Raw genomic sequence first — 17,712 nt, 5'->3', positions numbered from 1 at the left:
CTTTCTAATACCCAGGTACGGAGCTGACTAAACCCTTAAAGAGAATTCTTGAGTCAGATTCTTGGCAAAACAAACTTAACTTAAACTGCTACTTACTTACTCCTTCCCACGTATTAGGCTTAGGTCAGGTACACCGGGGTAGGCATATTTAGAAGCACCAGTTGAGTACGTTAGTCAATGTATATAAGTATGTATATATTCTATTTTAAAGTATCTTATGGCTAAGAAACCATATCAATGCTTTTACAGTATTATTTCTTAATCCTCCTTTTACTGTACGCACTTTACTTTACTATGAGTATTGCAATCGTGGCAATTCATTTCTCTTGTATGAGGAAGAAGACTGCTCAATAAATTACACCTTTTATTGAAAACGCCCGTCTCTCTTTTCTCTGCACTCTGGTGAAACTAAGTATGCACACTTGACTGAGTGAAATAGCTGTCTATTGTTTTCACACGACTCTAGAGATACACTCTTATTTTGAGGGAGCAAAGTTGTCATGTTATATGGTTGTCAGAAGCTAATCCCTTCTTGTCTATCCAGGGAGGTTAAACTTCTCCTCGTTTATTCGAGAAAGTTTCTAGTGACCTCTGAGCTAGCTGGCAAAAACTTAAGTCTAATATAGTCAGTAGAGACCTAGTTAACCTCAGTCCTACGTCTAAACTGCTGAATATATTATTCCAATGCGCAGAGCCTATTGGGAATATAGGAACTACACTACAAACTAACTGGGAAACATTAGTTAGGTGGGAGGTAAACAGAATGGGTTTAAATTCAATAATTAACATAAATCTGTGTTTGTTTTCACGATAGTTTCAAAAGTGGCCTCTGAGGCCTGTGCAAAGATGGCTTCTGGGGTAAACTGTGAACAAGACCTGAACTGCGCAGGCACGCCAAAACCTGCAAGTCAGAGTGAACTGCCTGTGCTCGAGGAGGTTCAAGGCTGATGTGGCCTGGAACCTAGGATGGGTGCCAAACCTGGGCGACTGAACGTTGAGATCATGAGAATTTTGCTTGATGTTGCCACTCAAGGAAATGGCTAGGCCAAAGACCCTTTATTCCTTACTGAACCATCGAGAAAATGATGTCGTAAGGGTGAGATGATGCTCACCCACCCCAAATTTGTCCAATGAAATTTTGAATAAGAGATGCTGCCCGATTGCTGACCGATTCCTGGATGTAAGAACTTTAATGTTTTTTATTTGTTTGCTTTGCAGGACTGAAGGATAAGATGAGGGCATTAGTTAGGGATGTTAGGAGAGAATTAAATTGGAACTATCTGTTCTTTGCTAATCTTTAACTGTTTTCTAAAATAAAGCGATTTTCTTGAGCTCTAAATAAAATGATCATTTTGAAATAAAGTTTAAGATTTTACTGAATAAAGATTTACTAATGCCTAAATGTCAGACATGATAAAGTTTTGCTTTGAATAAAAATTAGATAAATGAAGAAGTAAGAGCTGGTCTTTGAATTCTTCCTACGCCTAATTTTCATTCTAGTAGATCCATTGCCACTATGGAGGTGTGTCTGAATAAAACCATGGTAAACTGTTTTAAATCTGCAGGTGTAAATAATGAATAAATAGGTTTAGACGCTCCACCTAAATGTTACAGCGTTTCTCTATTGCGATTCACCAGAGCCTTGAAGCTGAGTGTAAGTGAACAGGGTAAATGCGCAGTGTTATGGGCCCCACTGATGCATGATTTGTGTGTTTTAAGGTTTCAGGGTAATGGTGAGTGTTAATTAGAAATTATTTCTGGAGCCGCGCTGTAGCAGGTGCATGTATTAATAAATCTACCACTGGATTTGGTTTGGGTTTATTAATATGAGATATTTGACACCAAACATCCCTATTTTCAGGGAAGCCATCATATAGCTGGAAAACCTGTTTTCACCAGTGTCCAGTTATTTATAGATAACAAGGACCCCCTGAAATATGGATTGGCAATTCCTAGGTCAGGGATAAACAACACATGAAATTTAACAACCTAGGCAATTTGATTCTTAATACTCATACAAAAAGTGACAAAGAAGAGAAGAATACTATAAAACATAAAATCAACAACTTTGGTTTTATTAACATAAAAGATAAAGGACAATAATAAAAAATTGATTGCTCAAATGTAATTAATCAACTACAGAGAAATCAATTCAACATTACACAGTATCACAATAAGGTTAAAAAGTTGCATCTTAAAAAAGGGAAAAAGAATAAGGGTGAAGTGGCATAAGATATTTCTCGACGCGCGTTTCGGCGACCTGCGCCTTTTTTTGGAGTAGCCACGTAATATCTGATAACAGAGATTTTTTTAAAAAAAGATAACATAAACAATTTACTTGACAATTTATTAATTATAACATCATTTTATGTTTTTTCAAAAATGAAAAAATCATACTATAGGACACTAATTGTGACCAACAACATTTTAACGAAATCTCTCTTCAAGTCACTTAATTAACATGCAGCAAGTGATACTAAAAAGCAGATTATAATGACACTCAACATGCTTATTTCATTGCTCATTATGATTCGAGATAGAAAAAAGAATTTGGAAATTATTTGTTTTTATGGCTTGTAAAAGATGGGTTCTAATCATTAGTAACTTGTATATTCATCGCCCCCTAACATACTTACTGCTCTAACAGTTTTCAAAGATGAGAACGGGGGCTGTAGTCTGTGGATTAAAGGCGATTAACTGAAAGAAGGTATAACAAGGTTTCAAATGTAACATATTTCCTTATTTGTATTTTTCACATAGTTCAATGTAATAGGACTGGATTAATTATGGGAGGAGAAAATTTCTTGGATAGACTTACAATATTTTGAATATATTTCGACTTAGTCGGATTTCTAACGATATAAATTCCTGTCAACGAAGCCTTTCAATGAAGGATACTTTCTTCAAAGCCGAATCTACAAATTGAAACCATATTTGTTAAATAGTTAGATCAAATCAATATTGATCGTTAATTCCTATGTTGAAACGAACCTTCGATATCTTAGAGGAAGCTACTAAGAATATACTTCACATATATTATGTTATTGAAGAAAGCCTACATCCTATTACTTTCCTATTTATAATTCAGTATGCGATCACAACAAATAATAATCCATTCAGTAGTTTTCATATTCGACAGAAAAACTCTTTTCAATAATATTATTGATGGAGGATCTTTATTGAAAACGACATATGTGACTAGTTTGAGAGAATCAACCTTTCACGACTAATTGATTATCATATCGATTTAAAAAGGTTTACAGATTCAGAAAACTGTAATAGGGATAAATCCTAATTCTATTTTCCTCTAAAGATAGATTATTGCTGATTCATTTATGAGGTTACACGTTTACCTTCAAATGATATAAAGGATTCACTGCCTGTAGTCACGATGTAGGCTATAGCGTGAAGGGGAAAGCGGAACTCGCATGGATCTAGAAGGCATAAATTTCAAAAGGACAGAAGCTTACAAGGCCGAATGCCCAACCTCAAAAAATGATGAAAAGCGGAAAAAGGAATATCCTTCCTCAAAAAATGATGAAAAGCGGAAAAAGGAATATCCACTGAGGTGTCTAGCAAGCACATGTGTGTTTGCAGATCAGACAGAGGAGATAAAGGCACAGATTATTCAAGAGTGCCGATCAGTATTACTCAGGCTGCTAATCCTCCGCCAACCTGGAATGTCATTGGACGACATCCTCGTACTAGCCAGGTCACACGGGCTGTCAAACGTCGGAGCAGACGAGATGGAAGCTGCCCTCAACAGGAGCGCCGCCATGTCATATGCTCCCTGGCCCGTCCAAGTCAAGGAAGAAAGAGTCAAGGCTATTCACAGGTGCCCGAACTCAACCCACACCGGCACGGACGGGAGGGCCCTGTGGAAACTGCAGAGCCGAACACCCCCCAACAGCCTCTGCTACACCAAAGGAAAGGTCTGCTCCTGGTGTGGAAAGCAAAACCATTGTGCGAGGGTGTGTAGGAGCGGTAAATTACGGTCAGCTTTCACCAAGCCACATGGGTTCACGCCAAACATCCGGCAGCTGTCAATCGACGACCACCACAACCAGGAAAAGAGCGCGTCATAAGGACCTGTTTTTGACATAGAGGGCGAGGATGATGACCTGTTTGTCATATCCTTCGCAAGCCGTGCTGACAAGCGAAGGCGACCTCCTCCCATGTGCTCCGTCGAGGTGGCCGGTTCCACAGTACAAGCACTGATTGACACCAGGGTATTGGCGAATGTCATGGACTCGGAGCAATATGAGCTGCTATCACTGTGCCCCCAACTCTCTCCCACAAAGGCAAGAATAAACACATATGGCGGGACACACCTGCTCCCCCTAAGAGGAGTGATTGAAGTGGAAGTCACCAGCGACAAGCACACGACATCGGCAAGATTCCACGTTGTGGAAGGAGAAAAAAGCACCCTCCTCAGTTGCCACATGGCAGAAGAACTAGGTTTAGTCTTCTTTGCAAACCAGGTACACGACTCCCAGCCGACACCATCTTGTGGGAGTTCCCACAACTATTCGAGGGCCTGGGCGAACTCAAGACCAAGCAGTTCAAACTGCATATTGATTCCTCCATCCGACCAATGGCTCTGAGGCACAGAAGAGTGCCATTTCACTTACAACCGTAGGTAGAAGCCGAACTGAAAAAGCTGGAAGATCTGGGCGTCATCTAGCGCATATCTGGCCCAACCCAATGGGTGTCGCCGCTGGTCATCACGCCGAAGCCCAAACAGCCCGGGCCATGTGGCTGTGCGTGGACATGCACCTAACCAACCAGGCCATCAGGAGTGAATGACACCTAACGCCCACAATGGATGACATCGTGGAGGACCTCAATGGGGCTTTGTGGTTCTCGAAGCTCGACCTGAATGCTGGATATCATCAGCAAGAGCTCGCCCCGGAGAGCAGGTACATCACCAAGTTCTCCACCCACGTGCGCCTCAGGAGGTACAAGAGGCTGAGCTTCGGGGTGTCATTGGCCACTGAAGTGTTCCAGAACCCCATCAGGGAGACCCTGTCCGGCCCGCAAAGAGTCGACAACCCTCAGCGATGACATTCTGGTGTTTTCAAGCATGCTGGAAGAACACCAGGTGCACCTGCGAGACACTCTCCAACGCTTGCCAGACAGTGGCCTGACCCTCTGCAAAGCAAAGTGCTCCTTCTACCAGGATTCAGTTGACTTCTTCAGGTACATCTTCTCATGGGAAGGACTACGGGCGAAGAAAGCGATAGGGGCGAAGAAAGCGACAGCCATCCCGTCGGCCCAAACCCCACCACACCAACTGAGGTCCGCAGCTTCTTGGGGATGGCCACCTACTGTGGCAGATTCATACCGAACCTGGCCTCTCTGTCTGAACCACTACGAGCCCTCACATGCAGCGGAGCAGCCTGGGAGTGGATCACTGAAGCCAACACTACATTCCAGGCCATCAAGACTGCCCTAATGGACAAGACAGTTATGGAGTACTTTCACCCTGGAAGGCGCATCGAACTAGTCGTGGACACAAGTCCCGTCGGCTGTCCTCCTCCAAGAAAATGGAAGCGACACATGGGCGCACGTTGCATATGCCAGCCGTGCCCTGTTGAAAACAGAAACCAGATACGCTCAGATCGAGAGGCAGGCCCTGGCCATCAAGTGGGCTTGCCAGCATTCCCATCTGTACCTAAATGGGCAAGAGTTTCGAGTGGTTACGGACCACAAGCCTCTAATTCCCTTGTTCGCAGGAACCTCAAGGCTGGCTCCCCCCAGAATAGAACGGTGGGCAGTCCAACTGCAAGCATACAGATTTGAAGTGGTGTTTCGTCCTTGGCCAACAACCCAACTGACTATTTATCACGACACCCTGACATGACGGATCTGCAACTACCGCCGCACAAGAAGAGCACACAGAGGTGCTCATCAGGATGGTCACCCAGGAGGCATGCCCCAGGGCACTGATGCTAGAGGAAATCGACTGGGCCATGGCGCTGAATGAAAACCTGACAAGAGTCAAGGAAGCCCTGTTCGCCAGATGATAGGTGCACTTCCTGGATGGGGCGCATGTGCTTAATGCAGAGGAACATCAGGCGAGACAGCAACTATGGAGGGTCCGCAGTGAACTCATTGAAGGGGAGCACAGCGTCATACTGCTCGGTCATGTAATCGTGGTTCCGAAGGAACTGCAAGACCAAGTCATCGAATTGGCACATGTTAGACACCAAGGAATGGTGAAAACCAAAGCACGCCTAACTGCAAGGTGTGGTTCCCCGGCATGGATGCACAATCACAGGCGAACCCAGTGAAAGACCTTGCTCCAGAGCGAGCATTGATTTCGGCAGCTTCCCTCATGGCTGCAGCACTTTGGTACTGATGGACTCCTACTCAAAATTCCCCATTGTGGAAGTGGTCGCATCCACAGCATTCTCGCAGGTCCAAGCTGCCTCGACTTTTGCCTGCTAGGTCTCCCAGAGGAGATCAAGTCTGATAATGGGCCCCCTTTCCAGGGACAAGAGTTCCAGGAGTATCTGGAAGGACCAGCCATTTGACACCGGAAGATCACCCCACAATGCCCCAAGCTAATGGAGAGGTTGAGTGTTTCATGAGGACTCTAAACCGGATGTTGCGCATCGCAGTGGAAAGAGGAGGAAGCAGAAAAAATCCTACACCAGTTCCTCAACGCATATCGGAAGACCCCACATAGTACCACCCGCTGCGCACCAGCCCAACTGATCTTCAGGCGGGCCCCGCGAGACAGCATCCCTACTGACCCCGTCTGGAGCCCCACAGAAAGGGACATCTCAGCTGTGCAGGTTCGGAGGGAGTATACCAACCGTAAGTCAAGTCTCGCACGCGGCACCTAGACACCCTCTTTGCGTGTGGGCGACTACGTGGTAGTAAAGGACAGGCACCCAGGTTGGAAGTTCCGGGCTCCTTATGAGCCTGAAGTGTGGAGAGTCATCAGCATCAAGGGGACCATGGTCCCAGCGTAAAGGGGCACGTGGGTGATCACCCGGAACGTGTCCTGGTTTAAGAAAGTGCACAGGTCCCGTCCTGGTCAAGACGGGCTCACTGAACTCGAAGCAGCAGGGGGCCCCCTGAATAACAGTCTGCCACTCTCACCAACTCCCAGAAAGAAGAGACACGAGCTGGGGGAACAGCGCGAACCGGTGGCACATCCTGTCAGAGTGCCCTGAGTGTGCCGTTGACCTGCGGTCTGGCAGAAGCAGGGTCCAGTACCAGCTCCCGGAGCCAGAGGTATGGTCTGCGGCCGAACCCTGCATCCAGCCAACGGCTCAGAGACTCTGTGTGTGCTTTACGTTGAGCATGAAGTTAATGTGATTGGTAGCTGCTAAAGAAAAGGAGGGATGTAGAGAGCCACCTGGGCTCTCTCTTACTTTGTTGCCACTGCATCACTCTTCAGGGTGGGTTTGCCCCGAGGAGATAAATAAACAGGGAAAGACTGCTCGGGGTCTTTCCGCCACACAGAGAACGCAAGGGTGCACTTCCCATCATTTCTGAGGTTCGGGTTAGGTCTCACCCCCACGGGCTTCACCCTTTTACATGGGTGCTGTGCTGCTCCAGACCAGGTTTTTTCTTTCAATTCTGGGACTTACAGTCTTGTTTATTCCATTATAAAACAGGACTACAAGTCCCACAATTCAAAGGAAAAAAACTGGACTGCAGCAGCACATTATGCATGGCCCTATGAAACTTGCCAGCTATGTACTTCCTGCTAGGGCAGGGCAAGCAAGCTTAGACTTTTACCTCGAAGGATTCTAAGGTACTCCAAGTCGATAGGGCAGCAGCTGACGCATTGCGAAATTACATCATTTCAACGCTGTTTTAACATGTTTGGGTAACGTCTAACCATCCTCAAACTGTTCTACGACTGAAGACAGAATAAGATATAAGCCTCTTGAAGTATTTTGAAAAAAAGTTACACTTCCCCCATTATTGCAGGGTTCCAGATGGAACAGTACATTAATTAGCCTACTGTGTGCCAGCATAACTTCTGCTGTCCCGGAGACACGATTGAAGCTGTACTTCCGAGATTTCAACGAAATTCAGGGTACTTTTGAGCAGCATAGCAGACTCAGGATTTCAAAACTATAACGTTCAGCTTCCTCAGGTAGGCACTCAAACCGATATTATACGAGAGATGCATATATACCGAGTGTCATTGCTTGTGAAATACAAAAGCCCAGGCAAGTTGTGTGACGCAGTCAACCCAGCATGCCTTCCTGCGTACATTTGTCAACTGTCATTTCCTGTGAGTCCGGCGATGCAGCTAGGGACTACATTACCCAGACTGCCCTTAGTCGCGTTCCATTTCTGTTCTATGCGCTAACCAGGCGGCAGTACCCTGTCCGTCCCTTGTCGCGTTTAGAATTGCCGGTGTGGTGACGTCATCGGATCGCGTCCCTCCAGCGGTGAGGCGGCGATTTTCCTGTGTCAGACCCAGTGTGCCCAGTGTGTGAGTGAGGCGAACCGGAACTGTTCTATCGGTTTCTGACGGCTTTAGAACATCCCATCACCGGCCTTCGCAAGGCACAGAGCCCGTTCACCTCAGCACTCACCCCGGACTCGCCATGGAGTACCTCGTCGGTATCAAGGGAAAGGACTTCGTTCTCGTGTCCGCCGACACCGTGAGCGCCAGCAGTATTATCAAAATGAAGGAAGGTGCGTACCTCCGCAGGCACAGATTCTAACACACATTGTGGACCTCAGCAGCTCCATGATGAAAGGACAGAGGGTATCCTCTTACATAGAGCCCATAACATAGTATCAGGGGCCCCCAATATCCTCATTGAGGTGAAGGGAAGTGCACACAACAGAGAGAATGTCCAGTTACCGATCTGAAGATGGGGACAGGCGGAGGCTATTGCCCTTTCTAATATGTACTAAGGAACTTTCAGGGTCAGGCTGTACAGCGGTTTGATTGAGGTAGGCTGATGAGGTACATCGACCCATATACTTTTATTTCATTTATTTATTTAATGCATGTTTATATAGCGCGGACTTTACTCTAAGGCGTCAGAACGCTTCACAATAGTATCAAGTACGTTACATGAGAATAATACATATTTACACGTTACAGATATAAACGAGAAAGAAGAAAAAATTAAATAAATCGTTGGCTTTAGAGAACGGACATCAGGTCTGTTATTCAAGATCCATATCCATCGGGCTTAAGTGGCCCCGGGATTAAGAATAATTTACACTTTCAGATTTCACAGGGGAGCTAACCATCATGTGAGAGTTCTTTTGGATGGAAAACTATATATCCCATTGCACAGACCCTATACAGGCATTCTTCCTACATCATATTTATTCCTGAAGCGATATGGAATGCACAGACTTTGTCTTCAGACAGGTGAGTGTGCTCACATATGCTGATGTGTTCGCTTCACACCCAATACCTATCCCACAAATGACCTCATAGTTATATGTACTCTCAATAAACAGCAGAGTCCTTTTCAGATTTTAAAGTGCAGGGCATAGCGCAGCGCTGCCGCTTAACTGACAACTTACAAGGTCTTTAGTCGGAAGCAGAGTTAGCTCACAGGTTCATGTTTAGATATGAGAGCTGTCCCTAACGGTTTGCTGCTTCTAATGCATAACTGGTTAAATATACTTCAGATCAACTTAGCGTGTTTTCCAGGATCACACAGATAAAACAAGATACAGGGAAATATGGAATCCTGCTTCCTTTCCACTCAATTCACATCAGTTTTATTGGTTCAGACTTCTTCAAAGTTGAACAATATACATTCATAATCAGAAAAAAAGTCTTAGAGCATAGCAGGCTTAATATATTCCTTCTGTTAGTACAATGTTAAACGCTTAAAAAATGCAAACAGCTTCTAGCGCACACATTCATCAGGAGGTGACCTTGCTAAAGCGATCAAGTCATTTATTCTGATTATATTATATTTAAGACACATAGGTTTTATAAAAACGATTCATACCTTCTACCACGTATTTACTGGGGCAGACTTTTATGATGTGTACAATCAACTCACTCTATTCTCTACCTGATGCATTCTCTTATGGAACCTACGTAAGTAATTTTCAGTATTAAGAGTTCAAATGTGTTATTTTGATTTCATTTTGACAGTCTCACTATCATAATACTTTGATTTTACACTTGTCCTCCCCTCCCAAATGTTGCCTTGTAGTTCTTATCTAAAACTTGCCTCCCATCATACAGTAGCCTCATCACGATGAAGAGTGAGCTTAGCTCTTATTGGCACGCAACCCCACAGCGCACCGTTTTCTCTCATGGACACTGGCATCATGAAGGTGAAGGGTGGGAAAGGATCCCTACCCCCCTATGCTTCCAAACACACTGCATCATCACGATTGACGGACAGTGGCACCTGCTCTCACTGCCACAGCCCTCGTACTGCACACAGAACCCTCTCTCCGACACAGCTTTATCAGAACCAAAGCAGAGGAGAGACTTCCAAGTCTTCACACAGAAAAAAACAATTTCCCCAACATCGGCACGATGCATCAAAATTGCTTCTTAGCACGTTCATAATCATTGTGCTGTTCTCACCCCCCCCAACTTGTACAACAGTCCATGACTGCCACTGAAGTAAGGTCGGAGATCACGTATGCTGAAATAAATTTAAAGTTTGGTTATACCACGGTATCTGGCGTATCCTTGCCACCCTGCTCTCCCTGGTCACTGGAATGTATGGCCTTCATTCGCAACTTTAAATCAAAGCCCTGCTGAATGATGAGAGCATGTTAACCATCATCCGCCACAACAAAACGTTGGTCATTTACTTGACCCCACCCCAGAATTGCCACACGGCTTCCACGGTGCACTCAGTGGGAGGCCAAGTGAGGGGCAATTGCAGACCTATATAGGCAATCCTTCCTACCGTCTGTTTTCATTAAGTGTTGTTATCTGAATCTTCCACAACTGGGCTAATATAGTTGAAAAGCTACGATAACCGCAAGACTGCCTCCTATGTTTGTTCAATTTCTATTGTAACTGTTTTCTGTCTCTTGAGTATGTACAAGTTATCAGAAAGAAAATGAATTCTAATCTTTTGCGTACGTATCTGTTACTTACTGGGAGGAGTAGAACCACCTCTGTTAAGGCAGCCATACACTTTAAAATGTTCTTCGTACATAAATGTACCTTTTATGTAAGAGTCCCAATTCTTTCAACAGTCACCTCTGCACTCTTATCATTTATGTTTTCTGCTGAAGGGGATCTTCATATTTATCTCGACTGGGCCTTCACATTGGAGATACAACCTACCAGGCGCTGCTTACAGTTAGCTAATGCTTTAAAAATTGCATACATTTAAAATGGGTTTATTTTCTCAGTTTCTCTGTACTTAAATTTGGTTTCCTCTATGGGGATTTCCTGTTGCCCCTCCTTTTTATACATAGAGCACTTGGAAAGTATAATTTAATCTTTCCACCATGGTCCCCTTTCTGATAGAAAGGTTTGGAAGTGGCACAGTGTCAACAGCTGGCAGGTCATCCTTATGCAGAACTGACTATGAAAAGAAATCTGGACTCAACAATAATTTCTGCTACTCTTCAGCTGACACCTCAGTTCGAAGCTCTATCACAATTATGTGGCGACACATCGAGATAAAATAGGTCAAAGATAAGGTATGCAATTTCTACAAGGCTCATTTGAATAATATTCTGAAATCCAACATTTACCAAATTAGATTGTTTCAGAGAGGCACCCAGTGGCACTTCCTAAGACACAACAGTACACTGGGCATGGCAAGACAAATGACTAGAATGGTTTACTCCAATGCGAATTCGCAATTAGAGAATCGTAAAAATAGAGAATCTGCAATTCAGGTGCAGCTTGATGACATCACACCCAGGACTGCCCATGCTGCACCTGATTGCCTGAGGCGGTGTGGTGTCAGAGGCTGGGAGGAGAAGCAGACAACCCAGTACTGCAATTGCAACAATTCCTAATGGATCCCCAGGAGAAAGAGAAGGACAAGGAGGAGGCTGGGAGGAAAAGAAAGCAGAAGTTCAGAGAGAGGGTGCAGGAGGTGCTGATAGAGGAAATGATACACAGCCATGAATTTCTATTTGGAAATAAATCGCTCCGTGTGCCAGTCAGGAAAGAGGAAGATATGACTGGACATCCAGGCAAAGGTAAATGCCATCTGTGTGACCCAGCGCTCTGTGGAGGACCTGCCCAAGCGATGGTATGATGTGCGCTCCCGGGCAAAGGACAAGGTGGCAACCAGGCTGGCAGAGGCTAAGAAGACTGGTGCGGGAATTTCAACTGAAACAGAGTCTACACCCCTCGAGGAGTTGGTGGAGTCCACCCTTCAGCCCGAGAGCGTCAATGTTGTGGCTGACATTGACAGCTCCGACCCTCCCAACACCAGACAAGGTAAGACTCATGCCAAATCATGCCTCACACATCACCATCCCAATCACACACTCAGGAATGCACCAATTACAAAGTACATGTGCTTCTCCAGTACACTTTTCCCAGCAATGCATCATGGGAGTTGTAGTCACATGCATCATACAGTGGAGCAATGAGACACAGCAATGTAGAAGCAGTATGAGTAAGTCAGTAAAGGCAAAAAACGCTAGACAGTACTTGGCTACCGCAAAATCAGAAAACTTTATTCAGTGAACAATGCTGAGCAGAGCACAAAATTATAAAGTGCCTTTTCATTTACAGTACCACCTGAAACACAGGATGACTGTGCAGGAGCTAAGGAGGCTGCACATACAGAGGCCATTACAAAAATGGGGTGAATCAGTGGTCCTGGACCTGGGTTGCATATGATACGAAAAACAATGGTCCAGGACTTAATTTCAAAGAAGAGTTGAAATACAACCTACAATAATGGTTTAACAAATTATTTCTTGAGCCCAAACTCTGTTGGCTCCCAGTAATCCAATACAGACAGCTATGAGTTGAGGCACAGCAACCACAAAACCTAATTCAATGCAAATGGTCTTTATTCCATCAAGTATTTGCAACAGTATATTCTTCACTGTAGTAAACAGTGAGAGACGGGAACGGTTGCTCCAAGGGAACGTGAGGGGGGGAGTAGTGCTCTAGGTGTGTAAAGGGTGAATAGAATTCAGTGATATTGGTGAACGGAGATAATTAAGATAGTTCATTCTTTAGACTGATGGGTAATTCTCAGTCTTTTCCACCTGACCACATGTAATCATTTCAAAACTGATTTATATACAATTTCTTGGAAACACAATAACAATCTTGTGTGGCACCTTATAGCCAGGTATTCGTGGTCCAAGGTGAATGTATGTGGTCATCGACGTTTCAACCCTTCTTGGGGTTCAAGGGGTGACTGGGGGCCTCTGCCTCTGGGTCTTCCTCAGGATGGTGGGGGCAACCTGAGTGGCGGTGTAGTGTCTGAGTCACACACCTGCTGGGTAACTGAAAGGGTTCATGGTTCATGGGTGGCCAAACAATGATACCGTCCACTTTATTGTGTACAACCCTGATCCCTTTCATGAAATGAAATGAAATTTAATTTGTAAAGCTCTGACTGCCCGAGAGCGTCCCAGCGCTAACGAAAAAAAACCAAAGAGCAAACTGAAGGGGGGTACCGTTACTTAGGGGTCATTGGGGAAAAAGAAATGTTTTAAGAGACTTTCGAAATTTGAAATGACAGAATTCCGTTCGAATCCAGCACGGGAGGGCATTCCAAAGCTTTGCCGCATTTACCGAGAAACGGCGTCCCCCCTGTGCGCACCTTCCAGACTCTGGGAACCTTGGCCAGATTTCCGAGGTCAGACCGGAGAGCCCGAGAGGACTTATAGGGGCAGATCAAACTCCTGAGAATCGGGGGTCCTTTACCCTGAAGAACCTTATGGGTAATACATAGCGATTTGAAGGTGATTCTTTCGCGTATTGGCAGTCAGTGAAGTGCTCTCAGGACCGGTCTAGCCGAAGATCTTCTTGAGGCACCAGTGAGCAGCCTAGCTGCTGCGTTCTGAACCCGTTGAAGGGTATTGATGGTTGCTTCAGGAGCTGCTAAGAACAGGGCGTTGCTATAATCCAGTCTGGATAGTATTAGCCCCTGGATTAGTAATTTCCTGGAATGGGGAGGCAGGAGTGGAAGAACTTTCCGCACCGACCGGAGTAGGCCAAAACATATGCCTGCGGTTTTCTGTACTTGCGTCCTAAAGGTCAGGTCGGGCTCAAACCACACCCCTAGGCTTTTAATTTTATCTTTAAGTGCGGGCAACTCACCTAAACAGGGGGGCTAGATGGATTTGGGGAGAGATGTAAAACGGTGGCCCAGGAGCATAATCTCCGTTTTTGCTCCATTTAGTTTGAGCCGCGAACTGGTCATCCAGGAATATATTCCGGCAAGGCAGGCAGAGAGATTGTCCCAACAACCCTCTTGTTGGGTTAGCGAGACGACTAGTTGGGTGTCGTCCGCATAGGTGACTATTTTAATCCAAAAAGGAACAACCACCTCCTTCAGTGGGGCCATATATATGTTGAAAAGAGTAGGGCTCAAAGAAGAGCCCTGAGGGACACCACACTGGAGGGGGGTAGATTTGCACCATGCACTGCCTTCCCAGATCTGAAAAGATTGATTTGTCACAAAAGATGTAAGCCATTGCAAGGCCATGCCTGCTACGCCCAGTCTCGCGAGACGGTGTATTAAGATTTCATGGTCCACAGTATCAAATGCTGCACTTAGATCCAGGAGGATCACGACAGCGGATCCTCCTGAATCCAAGATACACCTTGCTTCCTCCGCCACCACTATCAGGGCTGTGTCAGTACCCTGCCCTGGGCGAAAGCCCGTTTGGGAGTTGCGTAGCAGCTTATTTTTTTCCAGAAACCCGGAGAGCTGCTGATTAACCATTTTTTCGGCAATTTTGCCAAGACCTGGTAGCAGCGAGATCGGGCGGAAATTGGCCAGGTCAGAGGGATCCAGCCCAGGTTTTTTTTAGAAGGGTTTTGACCCTTCATTTACCCAGCAGGTGTGTGACTCAGACACTACACCGCCACTCTGATTGCCCCCACCGTACTGAGGAAGACCCGGAGGCCGAGGCCCCCAGTCATCCCTTGAGCCCCAAGACGGGTCAAAATGACGACGTCCACATACATCCACTTTGGACCACAAATCCCTGGCTATAACGTGCCGCACAAGATTGTTATTGTGTTTCCAAGAAATTGTGTATAAGTCGGTTTTGAAATGATTACATGTGGTCAGGTGGAAAAGACTGAGAATTACCCATCAGTCTAAAGAATGAACTATCTTAATTATCTCCGTTCACCAATATCACTGAATTCTACACATCTAGAGCACTACTCTTCCCCCGTACGTTCCCTTGGAGCAACCTTTCCCCTGTCTCTCACTGTGAACTACAGTAAAGTATATACTGTTGCAAATTCTTGATGGAATAAAGACCATTTGCATTGAGTTAAGTTTTGTGGTTGCTGCGCCTCAACTCATAACTGTCTGTATTTGATTACTGGGAGCCAACAGAGTTTGGGCTCAAGAAATAATTTGTTAAACCATAATTGTAGGTTGTGATTCAACTCTTCTTTGAAATTAAGTCCAGGACCATTGTTTTTCTTAGCACATACAGAGGAGCAGGCAGGGCAGGAGGACACAGATGAAACCACACTGACCATACCTGTCCCATGGAGACAGCGTAACATTATGCCTCCACTGCCACTGTTGGAGGCAGAACCACAATCGGGGATGATGCCCAACCTGACCGGGCCATCGTGCAGCACAGGTCCAGGAACAACTCACTCTGCACCGTAGGGAGGAAACATCTGTGAGACGCAGGCCAAGGGCGAGCACCAGAGCTGCTGCTGATGAGGAACACACAGTGTTTGCTGGCCTGGAAGGCAGCATGGTCAAGATACAGCGCCTGCAAACAAGATTAATGCAGTCAATACACCGGCAGCTGGTCTCAGTCAACCACAACCTGAGTGACATGAGGGAGGGCATCACGGAAATGACGGGTACAATCAAAGAACTGTGTGCCACAATGAAGCAAGACCAGGCAGCCGGACGCAGGGGGAGACAACGTCTCTACAGCCTTTTGGACACCTACAGCAAGGTGGTCAACCACCTGTGTACTGCCACGTCCCTGCTGTCACGCCGCTCAATGAGCATACAAGTTGAGATGGCCCACTGCAGCCAGGATGTGACCAAAAGCCTGGTGCAGGTGACGACCGCCGTGGAACAGCTGCTGACAGCTACCACAGGTGGCACAGGACTCCTGGGCTCAGGGGACAGTGAGGAGCTGTCAAGCAGGAGCAGCATCACCCCACCAGTTCCCGAACCCAGATGGCGCAGTGGGAGGCACGGCACAACACCTGATTAGTCAAGGGAGAGCAGTCCGTACCCTGAGCGTTCGCCAGCAGGCCGTTCCCGTAAAAAATAAACTGCCACCACTGAGGAAAGCCAATGGGTGAAGCAACCCATTGCATGTGGACTTGTTTCGCCTTCAAACATGCACTGTGGCCATAACGTGCAACATCTTATGACTATCTTAAAGTGTCTGTTAGGCTGTGTGTCTGAAATTATCCTGCTGCTAAATGATTATTTAAACACAGTCGTGCACAAAAACATCTTTTGCATTGTGTCATCATTACCCACCTAGAAATAGTTTTGTGTAATCTCATCACGTCTCTGTCGTCCGGCAGCTGCCCCAACACCACCTGCTGGTCTGCAAGGCAGACCTGGGCCCTCATCCTCAGATGCATCTGTATCAGTAAGTTCTACTGGAATGCCTTTTTTGTAGCTATTTGTGGAGTATGGCACAAGTGGCCACAATCTTGCAGCTGGTCTCTGGGCTGTATTGTAGTGCACCTCTGCTTTTTTGTAGGCAGCGGAACCTGCTCTTCAGTATCCCAAATGTCTGCTCAATTACACAGCGCATAGATTTGTGGGCGCGATTAAATCTCTGCTCCATTGCATTGGCTGGATTGAGGTATGGTGTTAGGATGCAGTCCCGCACTGCATATGCACTGTCACCTACAAGATGAAAGACATGAGGTCAATCACTATCCTCCCACTCCAGACATTAACTGGATGTTAGAATGTTAGACGTGCATTTACCTAGCGGGTAGTCCTCACCAAATTCGCCAGCATTGAGACGTCTGTATAGCCCACTATGTCTAAATATAAATGAGTCGTGTGTAGTGCCCGGGTATTTTGCAACAATATCGTTGATGATATATTTGGCATTGCAGATGACCTTTATGTTTAGTGAATGATCAGATTTGCTGTTCCTGAATACATACTCCTTGTTTGATGGGGGTGAGAGGGCTACATGGGTTCCATCTATGCAGCCAATTACGTGGGGGAATTGTTCAATCCAGTAGAAGTCCTGTTTTGTTTGCTGTAATGCTTGTGTGCTGGTGAATTGGATGTGATGATGTAGCCTCTGTTCCATTGCATCCAGGAATGCATGGAAGAAGCGCGACGGGCAACTCTGGGAGACCCCACCTGCTGCTGCTATCACCCCTTGGAAACTCCCTGATGCCAGTAAGTGCGGTGAACCCAGGACCAGCATATGGGTTGGAATGGTTTGGGTCCTGCGTGTTGGGTGTTTCAGCAGGGTTTCAGCTAATCTATCAGGTCCATAATGGTGGCTGAGTCCAGCCTATGCTTCTTATGGATCTCCTCGTCAGTCTGCTGGAACAGAGTGATGCGTTCTTTTCGCCTCCTTCTCAGTGCTGCAGCCCAAATT

At 45.8% G+C, this 17,712-nt stretch overlaps 1 protein-coding gene across 1 annotated transcript in view; it reads left to right on the top strand.

Annotated features, from left to right (window-relative positions):
* The first annotated feature begins 8,366 nt into the window (after positions 1 to 8,366).
* PSMB2 (proteasome 20S subunit beta 2) overlaps positions 8,367 to 17,712 on the top strand; it is a 192,166-nt gene continuing 182,820 nt past the window's right edge. Inside the window, exon 1 of the mRNA XM_078681151.1 lies at positions 8,367 to 8,670. Coding sequence (XP_078537277.1) covers positions 8,580 to 8,670 — 91 coding nt within the window. The 5' untranslated portion in view covers positions 8,367 to 8,579. The remainder of the gene's footprint in view (positions 8,671 to 17,712) is intronic.

Source organism: Lissotriton helveticus, chromosome 3_1, assembly GCF_964261635.1.
Source record: "Lissotriton helveticus chromosome 3_1, aLisHel1.1, whole genome shotgun sequence".
Lineage (NCBI taxonomy): Eukaryota > Metazoa > Chordata > Amphibia > Caudata > Salamandridae > Lissotriton > Lissotriton helveticus.
The sequence above is the reverse complement of the archived record's forward strand: the minus strand, read 5'-3'. Positions and strand labels throughout refer to the sequence as shown.